Source organism: Beta vulgaris, chromosome 7 (genome assembly GCF_026745355.1).
Source record: "Beta vulgaris subsp. vulgaris cultivar EL10 chromosome 7, EL10.2, whole genome shotgun sequence".
NCBI classification, from domain to species: domain Eukaryota; kingdom Viridiplantae; phylum Streptophyta; class Magnoliopsida; order Caryophyllales; family Amaranthaceae; genus Beta; species Beta vulgaris.
In genome coordinates, this window is record NC_079208.1 from 33,626,495 (window position 1) to 33,647,037 (window position 20,543).

The 20,543-nt window shown below is 36.8% G+C and overlaps 2 protein-coding genes across 2 annotated transcripts; one reads left to right on the top strand and one right to left on the bottom strand.

Annotated features, from left to right (window-relative positions):
- Positions 1–4,201: 4,201 nt before the first annotated feature.
- Positions 4,202–8,650, top strand: LOC104899149 (eukaryotic translation initiation factor 6). Its single transcript, XM_010686290.4, is given in 8 exon segments — positions 4,202–4,401; positions 4,517–4,572; positions 5,104–5,200; positions 5,301–5,386; positions 5,467–5,511; positions 7,468–7,709; positions 8,130–8,174; positions 8,176–8,650. Coding segments are annotated over 7 exon segments (738 nt in total). The 5' UTR covers positions 4,202–4,401; positions 4,517–4,562; the 3' UTR covers positions 8,389–8,650.
- A 4,878-nt stretch (positions 8,651–13,528) lies between these two features.
- LOC130589529 (uncharacterized) lies at positions 13,529–14,928 on the bottom strand. The gene is made up of 2 exons (XM_057390801.1): positions 13,800–14,928; positions 13,529–13,554 (listed from the first exon to the last, which is right to left on the bottom strand). Exons 1-2 carry the CDS (start codon positions 14,926–14,928, stop codon positions 13,529–13,531), a joined length of 1,155 nt encoding a protein of 384 aa, XP_057246784.1.
- Between the last annotated feature and the right edge of the window lie 5,615 nt (positions 14,929–20,543).

A 20,543-nucleotide genomic window follows, 5' to 3' on the forward strand; every position in this document is an offset into this window, starting at 1 on the left:
CGCAGCCCCCTCCCCTTTCCACATCGTCGCGCAACTCCCCTTTCCCCTGACTCCCCCGTAGACCCGCATCCCCCTCCCCCTCTCCCGCACAACAGTCGCGACTGAGGAGGTGCCACACGAGATTCACTGCAGCGGTGTGCGACTGAGGAGGTGCGACTGATGACGAGGCGCGATTGAGAAAGGAGGCGCCACAGGTTTTTGCCGGTGATGCGCTGAGGGGGTTCGGAGGGGAGGGGGAGGCTGGTAGGCTGGGGGTTTGGTGGGAGGCGCAACAGGTTGGGGGTGGTGGGAAGGGGGAGGCGCGACGCGGCTGGTGGGGCTGGTGAGTGGCGCGACAGGTTGGGGTGGTGGGAAGGGGGAGGCGCGACGCGGCTGGTGGGGCTGGTGGGTGGCGCGACAGGTTGGGGTGGTGGGGAGGGAGGATGGTGGGGCTGGAGTTGTGGGGTTGGGGGTGGTGGGTTGTGGGTGGGTTGGGTTGGTGGGCTTTTAGGGTTAGGTTTTTGATTAGTTAGGTTTAGGGTTAGTGTTAGTGTTATGGTTAGGTTTAGGTTAGTTAATTAGGATTTAAGGGGAGATTAGGGGTTAATGACTAACGGAAGTCTAACACCGTTAGTCAAAAGGGTAATTTGATGTATTTTTCGAAATATGAGGGGTATATGATGAATTTGGAAAGTTGAAAGGGTATACGGTGCAAAAAAAATTTGTCAGGGGTATATCGTGAAAAAACCGTTTAATCTAATCCCCAAAGGTTCACAAAAGTAACCGCTTTTATTCAAACGAGTAACCTCATCCATTCATAAAGTAAACTGATTAGTAACTCCATTTGTTCAAATGAATAACCTCATTTGTTCACAAAATTAACATCATTTTTTCATACGAGTAACCTCATTGATTCACAATATTAACATTATTTAATCACATGATGATCCTATTTGATCAAGTAACCCAAATTGTTCACAAAAGTCACTACATTTTATTATGAGTAACCTCATTTTTATCATATGAGTAAGCCAATTAATTCATACTAGTAATGCCAATTTAATCTATGAGTAACCCATTTAATTCATACTAGTAACCTCATTTATTTATACAAGTAACTTCAATAAATTATACGAGTAACCTCATTTAATAACCCCCAAAGGTTCACAAAAGTAACCGCTTTTATTCAAACGAGTAACCTCATTCATTCATAAAAGTAAACTGATTAGTAACCTCATTTATTCAAATGAATAATCACATTTGTTCACAAAAGTAACTTCGTTTTTTCATACGAGTAACCTCTATATTAATCTTATTTAATCATATGATGACCCTATTTGATCAAGTTACTCCAATTGTTAACAAAACTAACCCCATTTTATTATATGAGTAGCCCCATTTTTATCATATGAGTGACCCAATTAATTCATACTAGTAATGTCATTTAATCTATGAGTAACCTCAATTAATTTTATGAGTAACCCAATTAATTCATACTAGTAACCTCATTTATTTATACAAGTAACCTCATATTATCATTTGAGTAACCCCAAAGGTTCACAAAAGTAATCACATTTGCTTATAAGAGTAACCATATTTCTTTATAGGAGAGACACCTTTTTCTTGTTAAAAGTAACCACGTACTCATACAAGTAACTCCATTTGGTCATAAGAGTAACTCCATCTGCTCATAAGAATAACTCCATTTGTTTGTAAGTGTTTGTGCATAAGGGTCAACTTCAAAAGTTCATATCTCACATAACAATTAATATTTTTGGAAGATTCAAGTTGGACATGAAACTTTGGCTCGATAGCTTTCCAATGCATGGTGAAAAGCTTGATTCCTATGAGAAACGAGTGAGATATGACCATTTGAAAATAAGCTAACGGGCAGACAGCTTGCGCGCGGCCATACGCAAGACGCGCTAAAGATTAAGTTCGTCTTGAGCGTAACATGTTACACCATAACTTATTATGTAACATGAATAATAACATAGACTGCAACAAAAATGACATGTACTTTACAAATAATAACATTATATCATATCATTATATCATTTATTTCATGTCATTTGAGTTCTTTTTCCAAAAGAAGCGCTGATCTATGAGTTGTCGTGACACCATAATTATGATGTAATAGTTACAACCAAAAATTTGTGAAAAATACTATATGACACTTTCTAAACACCTTTTTGCATATTGTTGTATCATTATACAACCTTTAACCATTTTTATAGTTTTGAGGTTGATTTTGATATATTTTATTTGTGTTGTAGCCAATTATGGGAAGGGTTCTACTAAACATACATAAGATTATTTATCAATATTTAAAGATTTGGTCTAAAATTAGTTGTTGGCTCGGGTAATTTCCCATATCATTTTATTTACTAATGCTTGATAATAGATTTTATACCATCATAAAATAACCCTGAAAAATCACATTTTATGATAGTTGCTGTAATGTAATAGATTAACTTGAACCAATTAGCCATCTTCTATTACTAAAAAAATTGGATCATAAGGCCTTGTTTGGTTGTATATAGGAAGTCATACTTCCTAGGAAGTCATACTTCCTAGGAAGTTATTTTTTCCATGTATGTATTTGAAATTCCTAGGAAGTATAAATTGTGTTTGGTTAATAATGGGAAGTAGAACTTCCTATGGGAAGCTCTACTTACCTAGGGGGACCTAGGTAAGTAACTTCCTCCATTTTGGAGAAAGTAGAACTTCCTAGGAAGTGCAAATTCTCATGATTTTGTCAACCAAACAACTTCATATACTTCTACTTCCTAGGAATTTGCACTTCCCATGATTTATTTTGTCAACCAAACAAACCTAATTATACGGGACAATCGCCAAGTTGTAACCTTTATTTATATATTATTAAAGCCAAACTAAGCCTTTCAAAAACAAGAAAATAATGATAAGTCAATTTGATACGCATTGTAGAATTGTAGTTAAAAGCACATGTAGCTTAGTAGACTAATCCATTTCTTGTTACTAATCTAGCCAATACAATAAAAAAAGTTTATTAAAAAAGATTATGAAAGTTGAACATACGATTGATAGTCATTTGAAAAGATCAATACTCATATAATAGATTAAATAGTTTTTGAGATAGAGGTAGCTTATGGAGTAGCTTTTAAAGATTGAATGTAATTTTTTTTTTATATATATATTTCTAAACTAACAACTAGTTTTACCGAATACTAATCATCATAAAAGCAATTTTCATAGTCAAATTCTAACACCTAATATCTCACATCTACTAATACACATCTGTAACTGACGTGAAATTGAAAGCTATATTCAAGTTCTTGATTTAAAGATAGGTTCTTTATTGTTTCTTGATTGAATCTTGAATGAAAGAATAGTGAATCTTGAATGTTAATTCAAGAAGTAGGTTCGAATTTCTTATGTATCACACACAAGAAATTCAAGGATATGAAATTATCACTTCCTAACCAAGGATTGATAATAATTGGGGTTGCATTCACTGCTAAAACTTTGGATTCACTCCTAAAATTTTAATTCCACAAGGAATAGATTAAACTCAAACAAACACACATTTTTTTATATTATGGACGAAATCTTGGTTATATAATACAAGATTCCTAAACTAATTAAAACTAGTAAGCTTAAAAGGTAAACAAAAATAACTAACAAACTTATCTATTTGTATCTTAAAGGATAAAGATATAAAACTAACTAATCTATCTATAGCCACACGCCTACTTTAGGATAATTATAATAATTAGACTCCTAATTAGACTCAATGACAAATGAATTAGACTCCTAAGTATAATAGGATTCCTTCATCACTAAAACACACTCATTAAAGTAATTAAAAAGCAATTAAACTACATAGTCTCCTAACACAACTAGGACTCTTCACTAAATGATCTTAGCCACGCATCAGTAAATACAACTCACAACAATTACAACTACAGACCAAAACTATTGCAACAATTACTTTTGTCAAACATACCCTATTTTAATTATTTTTTCTAAACTAACCACTAATTTTACAGAACATTAATTCTCATAATAGCAATTTCACAGTCAAACTCTAACAACTAACATCTCATAGCTAACAACTAGTACAAAAACTAACAATTATGCTACTGATAATAGGCTACCGCAGTAACTACTCTTGTCCAATAATAATACTTCACTTGCATAACCCTAATGGATTTTTTTTTGTTGTTTTATTTTGGTACAATACAACAAAGTTAAAAACGCCACAAGGCGGCATCGCCAAAAGTAGCTACATCTATTTAACTACCCATACGCACTGCACAGCTTTTGTTAGCAGTCCGTCGCTCGCATTTCACAAACCTCCGCTGCCCGCCGCTTTGTTCTTCCTTCAGGAGTCTTTCTCTCTTTAATCTTTACACCCTCGCTTCCTCCGTCTCGTTTTTGGTACGTTTTTTCCCAACTTCTTATTCTTTTATTTTTCTTGTAGGGTTTTGTTCTGTTTTTTCATATAAAGAACTAATTATATGTAATAGAATTCTAATTCTTAATTTTTCTGCAGCTGCTTTTACCTTTCTGCTTCGTCCATTTTCTTGAATCGTCTAATCATGGCAACTAGTAAGCAATTCTTTAAATGTTTTTCATGATTTTATTATTTCCCCATGATTATTGTTCTCGTTCTAATTATATTTTTCGATTATCTAAATTAATGGGGTATCGAGTTTGATTTATGAGTTTAATTAAATATTCTTAAAATTGCCATTGCTTCCTTAATCATTTGATTTTTTTGCCCAGTAATTTAGCCCTTAAATTAGCTTTTTTTATAGTGTATTGCTAGTATAATATTGGACTGACCTTTCTTTACCGTTTACTAGATCCAAATGCATGTAATGGGTGCTTTTAAGTTATAAAACATGTAAAAAATAGCCATAGTATATTAACATTGATTTTAAAACGATGAAAATAATTAAAGAAAGAATATTTAAGGTATTCTTGGTATTCTTGGACATCAAACTCTTCAAGAATTGGCTTATATAATAAAGATTGTACTATATGGGTTATATGTTAATTTCAAGCATTTACTGGGATGGAGAGCTTATGTCTATATTTGTTTGCTTTAATTTTTTTGTTGTGATGGTTTTTTTGCAGGGCTTCAATTTGAGAATAATTGTGAAGTTGGGGTTTTCTCTAAGTTGACCAATGCGTATTGTTTGGTCGCAATTGGTGGGTCGGAGAATTTCTACAGGTGGGTTTGCTTAAGTTGCTTGGATGACTAGACTGATTGTGGTTTTTGATTGTTTTGAGATGGAACTTCTGTAGTTTTGATATGAAATGTTCGTTTGCAGTACATTTGAGACTGAATTGGCAGATTATATCCCTGTTGTGAAGACTTCTATTGCTGGTACAAGGATTATAGGGCGAATGTGTGCAGGTTAGGTTGTTTATATTTAAACTGTGATGCCTTTAACTTGTTCGTGTAGATGTTATGATGTTTGTTTTGATTTATGGCAGGAAACAAGAATGGGCTTCTTGTGCCTCACACCACAACTGACCAGGGTGAGTTTGAACTACCATTTCTCTATGCTTTAATCTCTGGCTCTGTTGTCCATGTTTAGTCTCTGTTTCTATGTTCTGTTCATTTGGCTAAGTTCTTGAGATATCCTTGTGCAGCATTTCGTTTTTTTCTTTATCTGTGTTTGGCTGTAAATCTGGTACTGAGGGATTATGTTGTAAGTTTATTGCAAAACGTTTTCTGAACGTTGGACCTCTAGCAGTCATATTTTATTTGGTTGCTGCAATTATGAATGCTATATGTTCTGAAAATATATCACATTGTAATGAAAGTAGCTATAGCTAAATATCGTTATAAGTTGCCTGATCAACAACATTAAGAGTGTGCTCTTTTTAATCATTACCAAGTCCTCATGGCTGTGTGTTAAACTAATAAATCTTTATTAATTTGGGATTGCTATTATTATGTAATTAGTCTGTTGTGACAAGCGTGGGTGTATGCAGCCAATTAGCCAGATAGTTATATAATTTAAAATACCTTTGCCATGTTGGTATTTATTTTCTCAACAGCGACATATTGGTATGAATATAGACATCAGAGGGCATATGTCTTTTAGTGCGTGATGTCTACTCCCCCCCCCCCTATGTAGCTATCTTCTACTGTTGCCATATTTTTTTCTTCTGTTCATTAGTTTTAGAACTATATATATTTCTCAACTAATGGTGTATATCTTCCAGCATAGTACTTTTAACTTGTACATTTGCAGTGGGAACGGAAAAGGGGTGGGTGGGGGGGGGGGAGCTATGCCCTTTAGCTTCCTCTTAGCTATGTGAGAAAAGGTGGGAAAGAACAATAGATTAGGGAATTATGGCAATGGATCAACTCAAATGAATTAGAATAGGAAAAAAATACACATCATGTGCTAGCGTTGCATAAAAAAGTATATGTCGCCTGATGTTTATTGCAATACCTATTTGTCACTGTTGACAAAATTGATACCAATATGGAAAATGTATGTTAATTTAAATACCTTTTTGGTTAATTGGCCCGTGTATGCGGCTGATTTAAAGGCTTGATAGGTTTTGAAGGAACGTGGTGCTTTATTGTGTCTATCTTGTTAAATTGGTGTTCCAGAAGAACGTAATCGTACTGTTTTAGTGGACAATTTTATGCTCTTGAATAATTGGGGGCTGGGGGGAATGGTATGTATGTTGAGTTGTAGTATTCTTGATATTGAAAATTATAGATCTTACCTCATAGAAGTTAGGGATAAATGCTCTGCTTCTAGCGAGTAATTTTACTGTTGGACCACTTGTATCTGTATGCCCGTCTTTTAATTGCTTTTCCCTCCTTCACCTATGGTTGCTTAGCAAATTATATATTAATTTTGCTCTTCAGCACAAGCACCATACTGTAGTTCGAAGTTGCCAACTTGTACCGCTATGCACTATCGCAGGAAGTTTAGCACTTGCCTCTTTTTTCTTTTCTTTTTCTCATACCAACGCAGATTCTCTTATGTCTTATGAACTTCAATTCTATTTGTTTATGCAGTTCATATTTTAGTAAATTTTGTTGCTAGGACTCCACCACTACACTACTGGTAGACTTTGTTGCATGTAGTATTTAAGACTTTGATAAGACTAGTGTCTGTTGGCAAGTGACTAAACACTAGTTCACAAACAAAAGAATAAAATTGTCTGTGGTTTGATGTTTTCTACTATGTAGAAAGATTGTCTTTAGTACTCTGGTTTACTGCAAGATACAATGACATTAAATGTCAAATATTTACTTAGCTGGTGTAATGGGGAGTGTCGTTGTGCTTATTATTCACAGCAACTGGAGTTTTTCTCCATTAGCTTGCTTGTTGGCCGGCTTAGCTTTCTTCTGAGCCACATAGTATCGTTATTCAACTTCCCCTCTCGTATCTTATTGATTTGTTTTCAAACTTTTATTTAATAAATTTTTATTGCTGACTGTATGTTTTGCTTTTCTTATTGAAGAACTCCAACACTTGAGGAACTGTCTTCCTGATTCAGTAGTTGTTCAACGTATTGAAGAAAAGCTATCTGCTTTAGGAAACTGCATAGCATGCAATGACTATGTTGCTCTGACCCACACTGATCTTGATAAGGAAACAGAGGAGCTTATTGCAGATGTTCTTGGCGTTGAGGTCTTCAGGCAGACAATTGCTGGAAACATTCTTGTGGGAAGCTACTGTGCGATCACCAACAAAGGTGGTTTGGTATGTAACTTCTATCCTTCGAGAAAGCCTTAACCAATAGTATTGAGGATCTATCTTCGGACACTTAACGATTTAACTCTTATTGATGCCATCGAATCAGCATCTTTGAGTACCAATACGAGGTATTGAAGTACCAGTGAAAGACATTATAGTACTATACAAATTTTTCGAAGTACCGAAAGCCTTTATAATAGTACCAATGTACATGGTTGGTACCAGTAAGTGTTCAATTGGTATCATAAAAAGGTGTCAATAGTATTCTTGTAGTTCAAAAAATGTGTATTTAATACCAGTATTATGTGTTAGCTTCCAAAATGGACACTCATCTCTTCCCTCCAGAGTGAACTTGAAGATCCATATACCTAATATTATAGCTTGTCTGATCTTTAAATATTTATGCTATTATCTGTGTTACTATAGGTCCATCCTCACACCTCAATTGAAGATTTGGATGAGCTTTCTACACCTACTTCAGGTCCCCCTGGTGGCTGGAACAGTTAACCGAGGTAGTGAAGTAATTGCTGCTGGTTTGACAGTAAATGACTGGACGGCGTTTTGTGGTTCTGATACAACAGCTACTGAACTATCAGTAATTGAGAGTGTCTTCAGGTTGAGGGAAGCCCAACCTAGTGCTATTGTTGATGAGATGAGGAAGTCATTAATCGACAGCACTATATGAGCGTCTTTGATTTTTCTGTTCCTGTTACCTATCATTGCAGGAAATGTAGTTAATAATTAAAGGAGCTCCATATTGTTCCTCAAAGTCATCGACGTTGAACTTCAGTATAGGAAGAAGTGTTGGTCCAACTGTTTGGAATTATATCTGGAACTTTTGGCTTTGTAATGAACTATTAGAATTATTATGTTTGGAATGTTGGCTATGTTAGAATGAACATTTAACCAGATATGGTAGAATTCTCAACAATGATTGTTATAGCTTACTGTGATTTTTGATGGATATGATTTCATTATTAGTGTTTTAGCAACAGAAAATGAATTATTGGGTATGATGTGCTGAACTTTTCTGATCTATAGAGGTATTCATGTTGAGCAGATTTCACGATCGACGAACAAGTGTCTTGGTAATGGCGAAATTCCTAGTATTTTATATTACACTTCATTATAATTTTTTGTAGGCATGACATACAGCCTAGAGTTGGTACATCTCGGGACAATTTTTACTCTTTGTTTGGTAAGTGGTCATAAATAGTGGTAATGATATTTAGTGTAAATTTGTAAAGAAGTTCTCATGTTAATAACCATGGGAATGAACCTTTATCATGAAATATGGGTTTTCCTTTTTAAATTTTCTTTATCACCTAATACTACCTTCTTAAGTTGTATATGTTGGGATGAAATAGCATTACCATAGGTAATGATATTGCATTTCTAGTATAAATTTACACATTAATACATTATCATTCCCACAATTTATGACTTCTTACAAAACGAACTGTTAAAGTATGAGTCTAATTTTCTTTACCCAACATGTCAAGATTGAATATGCGTCTTAGTGTTTACAGGAAAAATGAGTAATAGATTTAAAACCACCTTGATCTAACCATAGACTCATAATTTTTTTCACACATAACATAAATCATTCTTACATAGCCAACCTTTCTGGTTGAACGTTCATTCTACCATATATGATTGAAATATTCATTCTACCATTTCTGGTTAAATGTTCATTCTAACATAGCCAACATTCCAAACATAATAATTCTAATAGTTAATTACAAAGCCAAAAGTTCCAGATATAATTCCAAACAGTTGGACCAACACTTCTTCCTATACCGAAGTTCAACGTCGATGACTTTGAGGACACAATATGGAGCTCCTTTAATTATTAACTACATTTCCTGCAATGATAGGTAACAGGAACAAAAAAAATCAAAGACGCTCATATAGTGCTGTCGATTAATGACTTCCTCATCTCATCAACAATAGCACTAGGTTGGGCTTCCCTCAACCTGAAGACACTCTCAATTACTGATAGTTCAGTAGCTGTTGTATCAGAACCACAAAACGCCGTCCAGTCATTTACTGTCAAACCAGCAGCAATTACTTCACTACCTCGGTTAACTGTTCCAGCCACCAGGGGGACCTGAAGTAGGGTAGAAAGCTCATCCAAATCTTCAATTGAGGTGTGAGGATGGACCTATAGTAACACAGATAATAGCATAAATATTTAAAGATCAGATAAGCTATAATATTAGGTATATGGATCTTCAAGTTCACTCTGGAGGGAAGAGATGAGTGTCCATTTTGGAAGCTAACACATAATACTGGTATTAAATAAACATTTTTTGAACTACAAGAATACTATTGACACTTTTTATGATACCAATTGAACACTTACTGGTACCAACCATGTACATTGGTACTATTATAAAGGCTTTCGGTACTTCGAAAAATTTGCATAGGTACTATAATGTCTTTCACTGGTACTTCAATACCTCGTATTGGTACTCAAAGATGCTGATTCGATGGCATCAATAAGAGTTAAATCGTTAAGTGTCCCAAGATAGATCCTCAATATTATTGGTTAAGGCTTTCTTGAAGGATAGAAGTTACATACCAAACCACCTTTGTTGGTGATCACACAGTAGCTTCCCACAAGAATGTTTCCAGCAATTGTCTGCCTGAAGACCTCAACACCAAGAACATCTGCGATAAGCTCCTCTGTTTCCTTATCAAGATCAGTGTGGGTCAGAGCAACATAGTCATTGCATGCTATGCAGTTTCCTAAAGCAGATAGTTTTTCTTCAATTGAATACTGAATCAAGAAGACAATTCCTCAAGTGTTGGAGTTCTTGAAAGAGTTTGAATGGTTGATGTTCTCATTATCAATTTACAGAATATATACAATCTACTAGAGTATATTTAGCCTAATATTTAGGTAACTGACTAACTATATAAGGCACTAAAGAGATACTTTACAAATATACAAAATAGCATAATATATTAGCATATATTCTAACACTGCCCCGCAGTCTAAGCGGGAGGTTCACAAACGTTGAGACTGGCCCAAAAATCATCAAAGACGACTCATGGAAGACCTTTTGTAAATATGTCAGCAAGTTGATATCGAGAGGGGACATGTAGAACGCGAACTTCTCCTTTAGCAACCTTTTCACGGACGAAGTGAATGTCCATCTCAATATGTTTGGTGCGTTGATGTTGTACCGGATTGGCAGATACCTAAATGGCACTCACATTGTCACAAAAAACGAGGATGGCTTTGTGAATGGGACAATGGAGTTCAAGGAGGAGGTTCCGGAGCCAACGACGACATTGGCTACCCTTCTGTATTCAGCTTCAGCACTAGAGTGGGACAATGTAGGTTGGCGTTTAGATGACCAAGAAATTAAGTTATCACCAAGAAACACACAATACCCTGAAGTAGATCGGCGGGTATCGGGACTCCTCCCAATCAGCGTCAGTATAAGAAATGAGCTCAGTAAGAGAAGATTTATACAGATGTAAACCATAAGAAAAGGTACCCTGCAGATAGCGTAAAATACGCTTAAGAGCAGTCATATGCTTGTCCCTGGCATCATGCATGTGGAGACAAACCTGTTGAACAACATAGGAGATGTCAGGTCTAGTGAAGGTAAGGTACTGGAGGCCACCAGCAAGACTCCTATACTTAGTAGGATCCTCAAAAGGGAAGTCCTTTGAGGCACTAAGTTTAGGTTAGTGTCAACAGGAGTGGAACAAGAGCTGCAGTTAGTCATGCCAGCCCTTTCAAGAAGCTTTGTAGCATACTGTTTCTGTGATAAGAACATGCCAGTAGCAGTGTGGGTCACAACAATCCCCAAAAAGAAACTCAGAGGACCCAGATCCTTTATAGCAAATTCAGTCCCCAAAAGAGTCATAAAGTGCTTCCTCAAGCGATCGGATGATGCTGTAAGAATATCATCAACATATAACAAAATATAAGCTATATCCGAGCCCTGTCTGTAAATAAACAATGAATGATCATAGATACTGTAGAAAAACCAATAGTGCAACAAAATCCGCAAAACGCTGATTCCAAGCCCGAGGGGCCTGTTTGAGACCATAGAGAGATTTCTTCAGTAAACACACATGATCAGGATGAGTGGAGTCTCGAAAACCCATGGGTTGATGCATATATACTGTTTCATTGAGATAACCATGTAAGAAAGCATTCTTGACATCCAACTGGTGAATGGGCCAAGAATGAGAAAGATCAATGCTAAGAATAGTACGAATAGTGGTCGGTTTTACGACCGGGCTAATAGTCTCATCACAATCAATGCCCTGCTGTTGAGTCTTCCCATCACCTACAAGACGGGCTTTATGCCGCTCAAATGAACCATCAAATTTTCGTTTATGACGAAAAATCCACATAGATCTAATGACATTCACACCTTGTGGCCTAGGTACCAATTCCCAGGTTTTATTATCAATTAGAGCATTAAATTCTTCTAACATTGCATTTCCAGTTTGGGTCACGAATAGCATTAACAGGATCTTTGGGAAGGGGAGATATGTTAGGGATAGTCATGGTATGAAAGTTGGAAGAATTTTTGAAATTTGGTTTGAAGATGCTGTGTTTTGCTCGTGTGGACATGGGGTGTGGGGTTGGGCCTGACAGAGTGGGGCGAGTCAAGGGAGGTGAGGCAGGCGCTGGTGAAGATGGAAGGGAAGGGGCTGGCCAAGTCCGTGTAGGGGAGGGAGGGGACGAACTGGGCTGTGGGGTTAGAGAGAGCGACAATACCGAGTGAGGGGCGTGTGGGCCCAGCAGACGCAAGAGGCCTAAGAGGAGAAGCTTGGGCAGTGGGCTGCTCAAAAGGTGGGGCGCTATTTTGATGATGTAGGTAGTGGAGGAGAGGATTAGAGTCCAGAAAATTGTAATCATCCATGGGAGGAGTGTGAAACTTAGAAAAAGGAAATTCAGTTTCGACAAACTTCACATGACGACAAATAATTAACTTGCCACTAGACATATCATAGCATTTGGAGCCCCGATGATTGGAGGCGGGACCAAGATAGACACAAGGGTGGACCTTCTTGCAATTTGTGGATAGAAGTGGAGGGAAAGAGAGGAAAGCAGAGACAACCAAAGACCTTTAAATCCGAATATGTGGGATCGCAGTGATATAAGATTTGAGTGGGAGACTTGAAGCCTAGGACTCTGGTGGGAAGAATGTTTAAGAGGTATGTGGCCATTTCTAAAGCATGATGCCAAAAGGAGAGGGGCAACGATGCATGACCAAGTAAGGTCCGAATGATGTTGTTTATGGATTTTATGTGTCGTTCGGCTTTGCCGTTTTGAGGCCATCATGCTCAAAGAATGCTTTGAATGTGCCATTTATGTATTCGGTGCCATTGTCACATTGAAAAGTTTTAATATGACACTCAAATTGAGTACGGACGAGTGCATGAAAAGATTAAAACAAGTGTTTGACCTGTGATTTCTTGGCAATAGGAAACGTCCATAAAAATTTGCTATAATCATCAAGAACAAAACATAATAAAAATGACCAGAAAAACTCATAATGGGAGACGTCCAAAGATCACTATGAATAATATCAAATGGTTGAGCAGTGTATGAACCAGAAGCATAAAACGGCAATTTAGAGTGTTTGCCGAGGGGACAGGAAAAACAAAAAGAATTACAAGCCTTATTACAATCAATAAACTTATTACTACTGAGAGATCTAAGAACAGCAGCACCAGGATGACCTAAGCGATTATGCCAAAGATCCGAGGAAGTAGCAGTAAAGGCAGAGTTATTGACGGGAGACATGGCTTGATTTTGAGAGAAAATAGGATAAAGGTCACCGGTACTGTCACATCTCACGAGTTTGGTTCCCGTCTGTAAATCATTCACAGAAAAACCAAAGGGATCAAATTAAATAGAAACTGAATTTATGGTGAATTTACGAACGGAGATTAAATTCTTAATCAATTTAGGAGCATGTAACACATTTTTTAACGTAAAGGGAGGATATGGGGAAGGCAACATAGTACTAGCGTGGCCAACAATTGGAATTAAATGACCACTACCAACAACAATATTATTATTTTTAATGCTCGAATTGACATAAGAAGAAAGAATACCTTGGTCCGCAGTCATGTGAGATGTAGCACCAGTGTCCATGTAATAATTTCCGTCCGGTTGAGAAAATGAGAGTGTGTGCATAGCAGCTTCCGCGTCCGTGGGAGTGTAGGAGGGAGCCATGACGGGATAAGCTTGCGGACGAGCGCCCATAATTCCTGGGCCAGCAGACCGAGGTAGAAGGTGCTGGGCAGTAGGCCGTGGGGCCCACGACGTAGTTGGATATGGGCACGGAGGGGGCGTGTGCCACTGATTGGGCCATGGAGCCCAAGAAGCCCAAGGAGGCTGCTGCCAATAAGAAGGGGGCCCGGTTTGAGTGGGCTGACCATGAGGAGGTCGCCCTTTGCAAGAACCTTTAGAGTTAGGTTTCTTTTGTTTGTTGTTTTTGGAGTTGGGACGTGAAGTTGAAGAGGAGAGGTCGGGACTAGGGGTGCCGCCGGAACCGGTGACCAGAGCCGCCTGGGAGCGGTTGCTAGACCCCCCTTCCTTAGCGAGACGATGCTTGATCGTCCGTTCAGCAAGCTTGAGTCGAGAGCGACAACTTTCAAAAGAGGGGAGAGGCTCTTGGTTCTGGATGTAGTCGACGGTGCCGGCGTAGGCCTCAGGGAGCCTAGCCGTGAGTTTAAGAACCAACCGACCGTCAGAAAGAGGAGAACTAACATCGGCAAGGCGGACGGCTAATGATTTTATGTGATTACAGTAGCTATCAATAGACGAAAAATTCTCGAAATCAAGGGCAGCAAGGTCTTCTTCAAGATGAGTGGCGCGAGAAGCTTCGTTGTCCTGAAACAAAGATTCGAGACGGGCCCATGCACCATGAGCAGTGTCGTCTTTGAGTAAAATAGCATGGAGGAGGTCGGTGGATATTGTCCCGTATATCCATTGAAGAACCACGACATCTACGCGCTTCCATAAGACAAGGTCTTTTGCTTTGGATGCGGCATAGGCGGCGACCTCCGTTTCCTCCGTAGGAGGAATGATGTGGTGGTGAAGATCATGAACCCTAACTAGAACCGTAAATAAAGCCGCCCAAGAGTGATACATACCATGCTCCATATCCAATGTAATGGGAATAAGGGACTTAACATTGGTGATGGTCAAAGCGGGATGAAACTTGAGTGTGTCGGCCATGGAGGATGTGCAGCGGAAGAAGATGAGGAACGAGAAAGAAGAAGTTCTGTTAGGGAATTAGGAACGTAGCCTAACTGATACCATGAAAGAGTTTGAATGGTTGATGTTCTCATTATCAATTTATAGAATATATACAATCTACTAGAATATATTTAGCCTAATATTTAGGTAACTGACTAACTATATAAGGCACTATAGATACTTTACAAATATACAAAATAGCAGAATATATTAGCACATATTCAAACAGTTCTTCAATAAGAAAAGCAAAACATACCAACAATAAAAATTTATTAAATAAAAGTTTGAAAACAACTCAATGAGATACTAGAGGGGAAGTTGAATAACGATACTATGTGGCTCAGAAGAAAGCTAAGCCGGCCAACAAGCAAGCCAATGGAGAAAAACTTTAGACGGCTGTAGTGACGACATCGTATGAGTCTGCCCAATATGATTGGTTCTCTTTCACTCTACAATACCTAGTTGCTCAAATGAAGTCATTCAAGTCGAAGTTTGAATCAAAAGGGTATGTTACCGGATATGGAGCGAGGGTTGCACAGTTGCTCATTTGGTGAGTCTTATAAACTTTTGATATATTTAGTAGTCTATAGTTTATATTCATGACTATAATTTTTTGTTTTAGCAGATTATATATTTAGATCGACTGAACCGTCCTCTAATTAGACAGTGGCGGAGCCAGCTGGGGGACATGGGGACAGATGTCCCCCCACTTTGAAAAATTCATTTTACGGGTTTTTAAAAAAAACAAAAAAAATGAAAAAATGACGTGTGAAAGTAAAGGCAGATGAACTAAGGCAAAGCAAAGCAGAACGAAGAGAGAGAAATTGATAAACCCTGGCTCCCTGAGCCTCGATCCCGCTGGAAGCCGCCATCCTTAGTCTGCCTCCGCCCGTCGGAACCCAAGCCCAACTGTCCACTCGCCCAGTGGCCAAGTGTGTCTTTTTTTTCTAAACCTTAAGTTTAATTTCATTCTTTTTAGGTAATATTTGGCAATTGTAGAGTAAATTGACTTGTAAATTGTTATTGTTATCATTGTTTCATTGTGATTATTGTTGAATACTTTAGTAGTTGAGTTGATTTGTTGTTGTTCATGATTTCTTGAGTTGATTTGTTGATTCATGTTTTAGGTTTGTAATTTCCAATTTCTAATTTGTAAGTATGAGTTGATTTGTAAATTGCTAGTTGATTCATGTTTTAGGTTTGTAATTTCCAATTTCTAATTTGTAAGTATGAGTTGATTTGTAAATTGCTAATAATGTTTAGCTTTTTGTTTGTTTTATCTTGAGATAAGTTGAGTATATACTCCGATGCTTTTGTGTTGGATTATTGATAACAAGAGTGAAAGCTCATAATTTCTTGATCTTTGGAGGACTTCAGAAAATAGTTAGCTCTAGTTATTTAATCAATGATGATACCAAATTTTAATATGGCCGGAGATCAGTGACTTTAGATGATATATACACAATATTTTAAATTGTCCACTTGTTTTAGCTAAGTTCCATATTTCTTGATGGCATTTCACTTTATCTAGGTGTACTAGTTTACAACAGTAATATGTAAGCCTGGTGTTTGATGATATGTTTATGAGACTAAAGATGAATATGTTATTCTGGATGTTCCTATCATATCCATGAACATGTTTGCAGTTTTATGAAATAGAATCAGTTATATGTCTCTTTCTTGTGGCAAACTGCTCTACGTGCGCTATGCTTTGAGTTTCAGGGAAAGAAGTTTGTGTTATAGTGTGATTTTTTATATTTTTTTCCGATGTACCACGTCTGTATTTTGTTCCCCCATTTTGAAAATCCTGGCTCCGCCACTGTAATTAGATGGGGTGTATTCCCAAGAGCAGCAGTGTGGACTGGGGAGCTAGTTAAGAAGGCCATTGGGGATGATAAAAAGAAAAATGAGCAATATGGGAAGAATAATGTAATGTGTTTAACCTTCAAGATAATTTTATGCTTATATCATTGTTTTTTTAAATTAGGACCTAAGTTGCCCTGGCATTTGTTAGTGGATTGTATATGAATTCTGTGTGCAGACTGTGGTTATGAAGTATGGTGAGAGGCACCCGTGCGAAGTAGATGATGAAGAAGTACATGAGGAAAAGGAAGAAGCTGAGGAAAACGAGGAAGATGAGGATGAGTAAACTAAAGAAGCTGAAGAAGATGAAGGTGAAGATGAAGGTACCCAACCAGTTGAAGAAGAAGTTGATGTTGAAGTGGCACAGGCAGTTGCCAGTGTCACACACATGGAGTTGCAGCAGTGGCAGGGAAAGGGACGCGTGTAGTGGCTGGGGTAGAGCTCAAAAGTAACAGGAGCAGAGGCTGCAACGATAGCTGAGGACTTGTAATTAGACTCATGAGGGATTCTTATTTGAGAAAAGTGATTGAGTTTGTTTTATATAATTAAGCTAGACGAGAAATACTTATTATTAGTTAACAATTAAAAAAAATTGAAATGTTATGAGTTGGTAAGAGGCAATTTGTCTATCTTGATTCTCATGTTGATAGAAAGTGGTTAACTCTTAAACCGTATTCATGTCATCACTTAGAGTAGTAGCTTGAGTTCATTGTTAATTATAAAAGAAGAGTATTGTAATTAAGAAGTTATACATGTATATGTTAGTTAGTTGAGAACTGTTTACCTAAACTCTAAGAATGAATTGGTTATGTCAGTTTAGTTAAGTAATGTAAGGAAAGGGATTAATTAAGTGTTGATGATATCAAGATTGCTAGAAGTCAACTTCATTGCGAGGCTTATTTGTGAATATATCCGAGTTAATGTGACGAAAGAATAACCTATAAACAACTTAATATAGTAAAGTTAGAACACTAGTTAGAGTTTACTAAAATGCAATTACGATATCTGCATTCTTTCCATATTACCTAGTAAACAGAGCTAATAGTCCAGTAAACTATTTTCATGCTGATTATAAAGTAAGACATTGCCGACTTATTTGTTAAATGATTAAGATTTGAGTTACTCAAAGTTAACTTGTAAGAGATTCACTTTGATTGGCTTTTAAATGAAAGATGTGACTTTGTTGGTGCTAGAAATAACTTTGGAAAGGAGTAATCAATAGCGGCTAATAATATGTTGAGAATGGGTCATTAGTTAATTAATTATGTACTTAGTTACCTAGGTTGTGTAAAATGAGATTTCACTCTGATATTGGTATATGGAATAATATAATCAGGTTGCTCTATTGTGTAATTAGTAGTCACCAAAAGTAAGTCAATACCTCATATTACTTAAGGAAGTGTAAGTCCAAGAAATACTTTAAAGAAGCTCCAACTACATGATTAAATAACTTTTAATTAGAAATGAGGTTGACTTGCTCTACTAATTAGGATTATGATTCATTAATGGTTGACATTTATAATGGTAATTGGGATTAGACTTACGAGATAACATGACTCATAATTGATTAAGTCTTATCAACCTTTGTTTCATGAATCTCGAATTGTGGAATCTACGCCAACTCTCCTTAGTTAATTCTAAGAGAGAGACTTATTGTATTGTTGTTGGTCTCGATGACAGTTGTTATCAATATTGAGATAAATGTCGATTAATAATCGTGAAGTATAAAAGAGTATAAACTATATATAAGCAAGAATTCGAATTGTGTGTATGTAATTTAGTAACTCTCGTTAGTTAATTCTAACGGAGAGACCTTTTATCATTGTTGTTGGTATTTATCAAGTATGATTATTTACACGTTAGTGTGGTCTACAAGTTCTATGATTGGTGCTGAATTAAATATAAAAGTATATATGTATCGTCCTCGAAATACTTGTAAGGGTGCTATGTTAAGCGATTATGGTTCTCTAAGTTAGTTTCTGGTTTGGTTTGTTTTACAAAGATGTTAAGAATTATAAAACTATTGGATGACATCCAAGAATGATCTTGAAATATGAATGATAATGAGAAGTGATCTAAAGGGAAAAGTAGTCTAGTCTGAGTCGAAGGATGAGGTGAAATGAACGGTACCCCTATGGACTCTGAACCTTGGGGGGGTCCCCACAGGGAAACCTGCCCATTGCTATGTGAGACGATAATCGGGTGCTATATCAAGTAATGTGAAACATGTGGACGATTGATTGGTTGAGTGACGACCCCCACTGTCGGAGTGTAAGTTTTGTCTCCTCCGTCGTGTTCTCTTTCCCCCTGATTAAAAAGGAAGTTATCTCAAAGTATGAAAGTTATTCCGATATTGAATTTTCGAAAAGGAATCATATCCTGGTAAGTTGTTTCTATATTGGATTCTCGATAAGGAATCGTATCAGGTAAGTAATGAATGTTTATTCAATATTTGAATATGAATATTGATATTGGTTTCCTGATAAGGAAGCATATCATGGTAAGTTATATTGATGTTGGATTCCCGATAAAGAATCATATCATCTTAAGGAATCATATTTTGGTATTGGATTCCCGATAAGGAATCATCTCATGGAGTGTTGTCATGTTATTTAATTTCTAATGAGGAATTGTTTCTAAAAGTATAAGGAAATGACTGATATAGAATTTGAGAATATAAGTTGGAATTCTGATAAGAAATCAACTAAAGGAAATAAAGTATATTGCTTATATCAAAGTTGGTGACCTCAAATTCCTATTATGGAATCGTGATAAGTTGAAAGGTTGATTAAATGAGAATGTATGAAACGTGTCTTTGTTGGGAGTCACCTTATTGTGGTTGTTATCATGTGAATTATGGTGTAATATGAAACGGATAATTGGATAAAAATGTAATATGTATGTTCAACAAAAATTATTGTTAAGCATGTTGTGATGAATGTGATTGTTGAACTTATGTTGATAGCGTGAGAGTCGTTTTCAAGTAAAAAGTCACCAAAATATTTGTTAAGCTTATTTACGGGTTAAGTATTCAGCTTTGCTGATGTGTGTTTGTTATTTTGTCATTTCTGTGGCTTGTCACTCGGTGGGTGGAAGCTCCTTAAATGTTTCAAGATAAAGCCATAAGTTAATATTTTGCAAGTTTCAACTGATACGAGCTGGAGCGGTGTTGTATTTCTTTCCGAAGTGAGGACGCTCAACTTTGTAATAGATAGCCGTTTATTATTTATAATCTATCTTTCCACTTAAGAGTTGTTAGTGCGCCTGATTCTCTGTTGGGTGTTGCTCCGCGAAAGCGTTGAAGTTGTTGAGTTCTGGGATTTGGAAATATTTTATTTATTGAAATTGTAACATTTCATATTATTTCTCGCTTTGGAGTTGTCCTTCTTTCAAAGGAAAATTTGCCGGATCTTCTTTAGGAACTTATTGGAATAGAGTCTGAGAATTAGGGCATTGTTGTGATAGTTAATTTGAATGAATTAAATAGAATTGGGAATTGAGTTCCACACTCTCTGATGTAGTTTGGTGTTCGTAATGGTAATAGTTCGGGTTATCTCGACCATAATATCTTCTGTTGTGTTTAACCCTTTGTAAGCTGGTCGCGAGAAACCGGGATGTTACAGTATTCGCAAGAGCATATGACATCCATACATAGATATTAACAGTCACCTGCAAATTGAAATAGCCTCCGTCAGGATAGGTTCAAATAACAAAACACAAGTTAGCAAAGG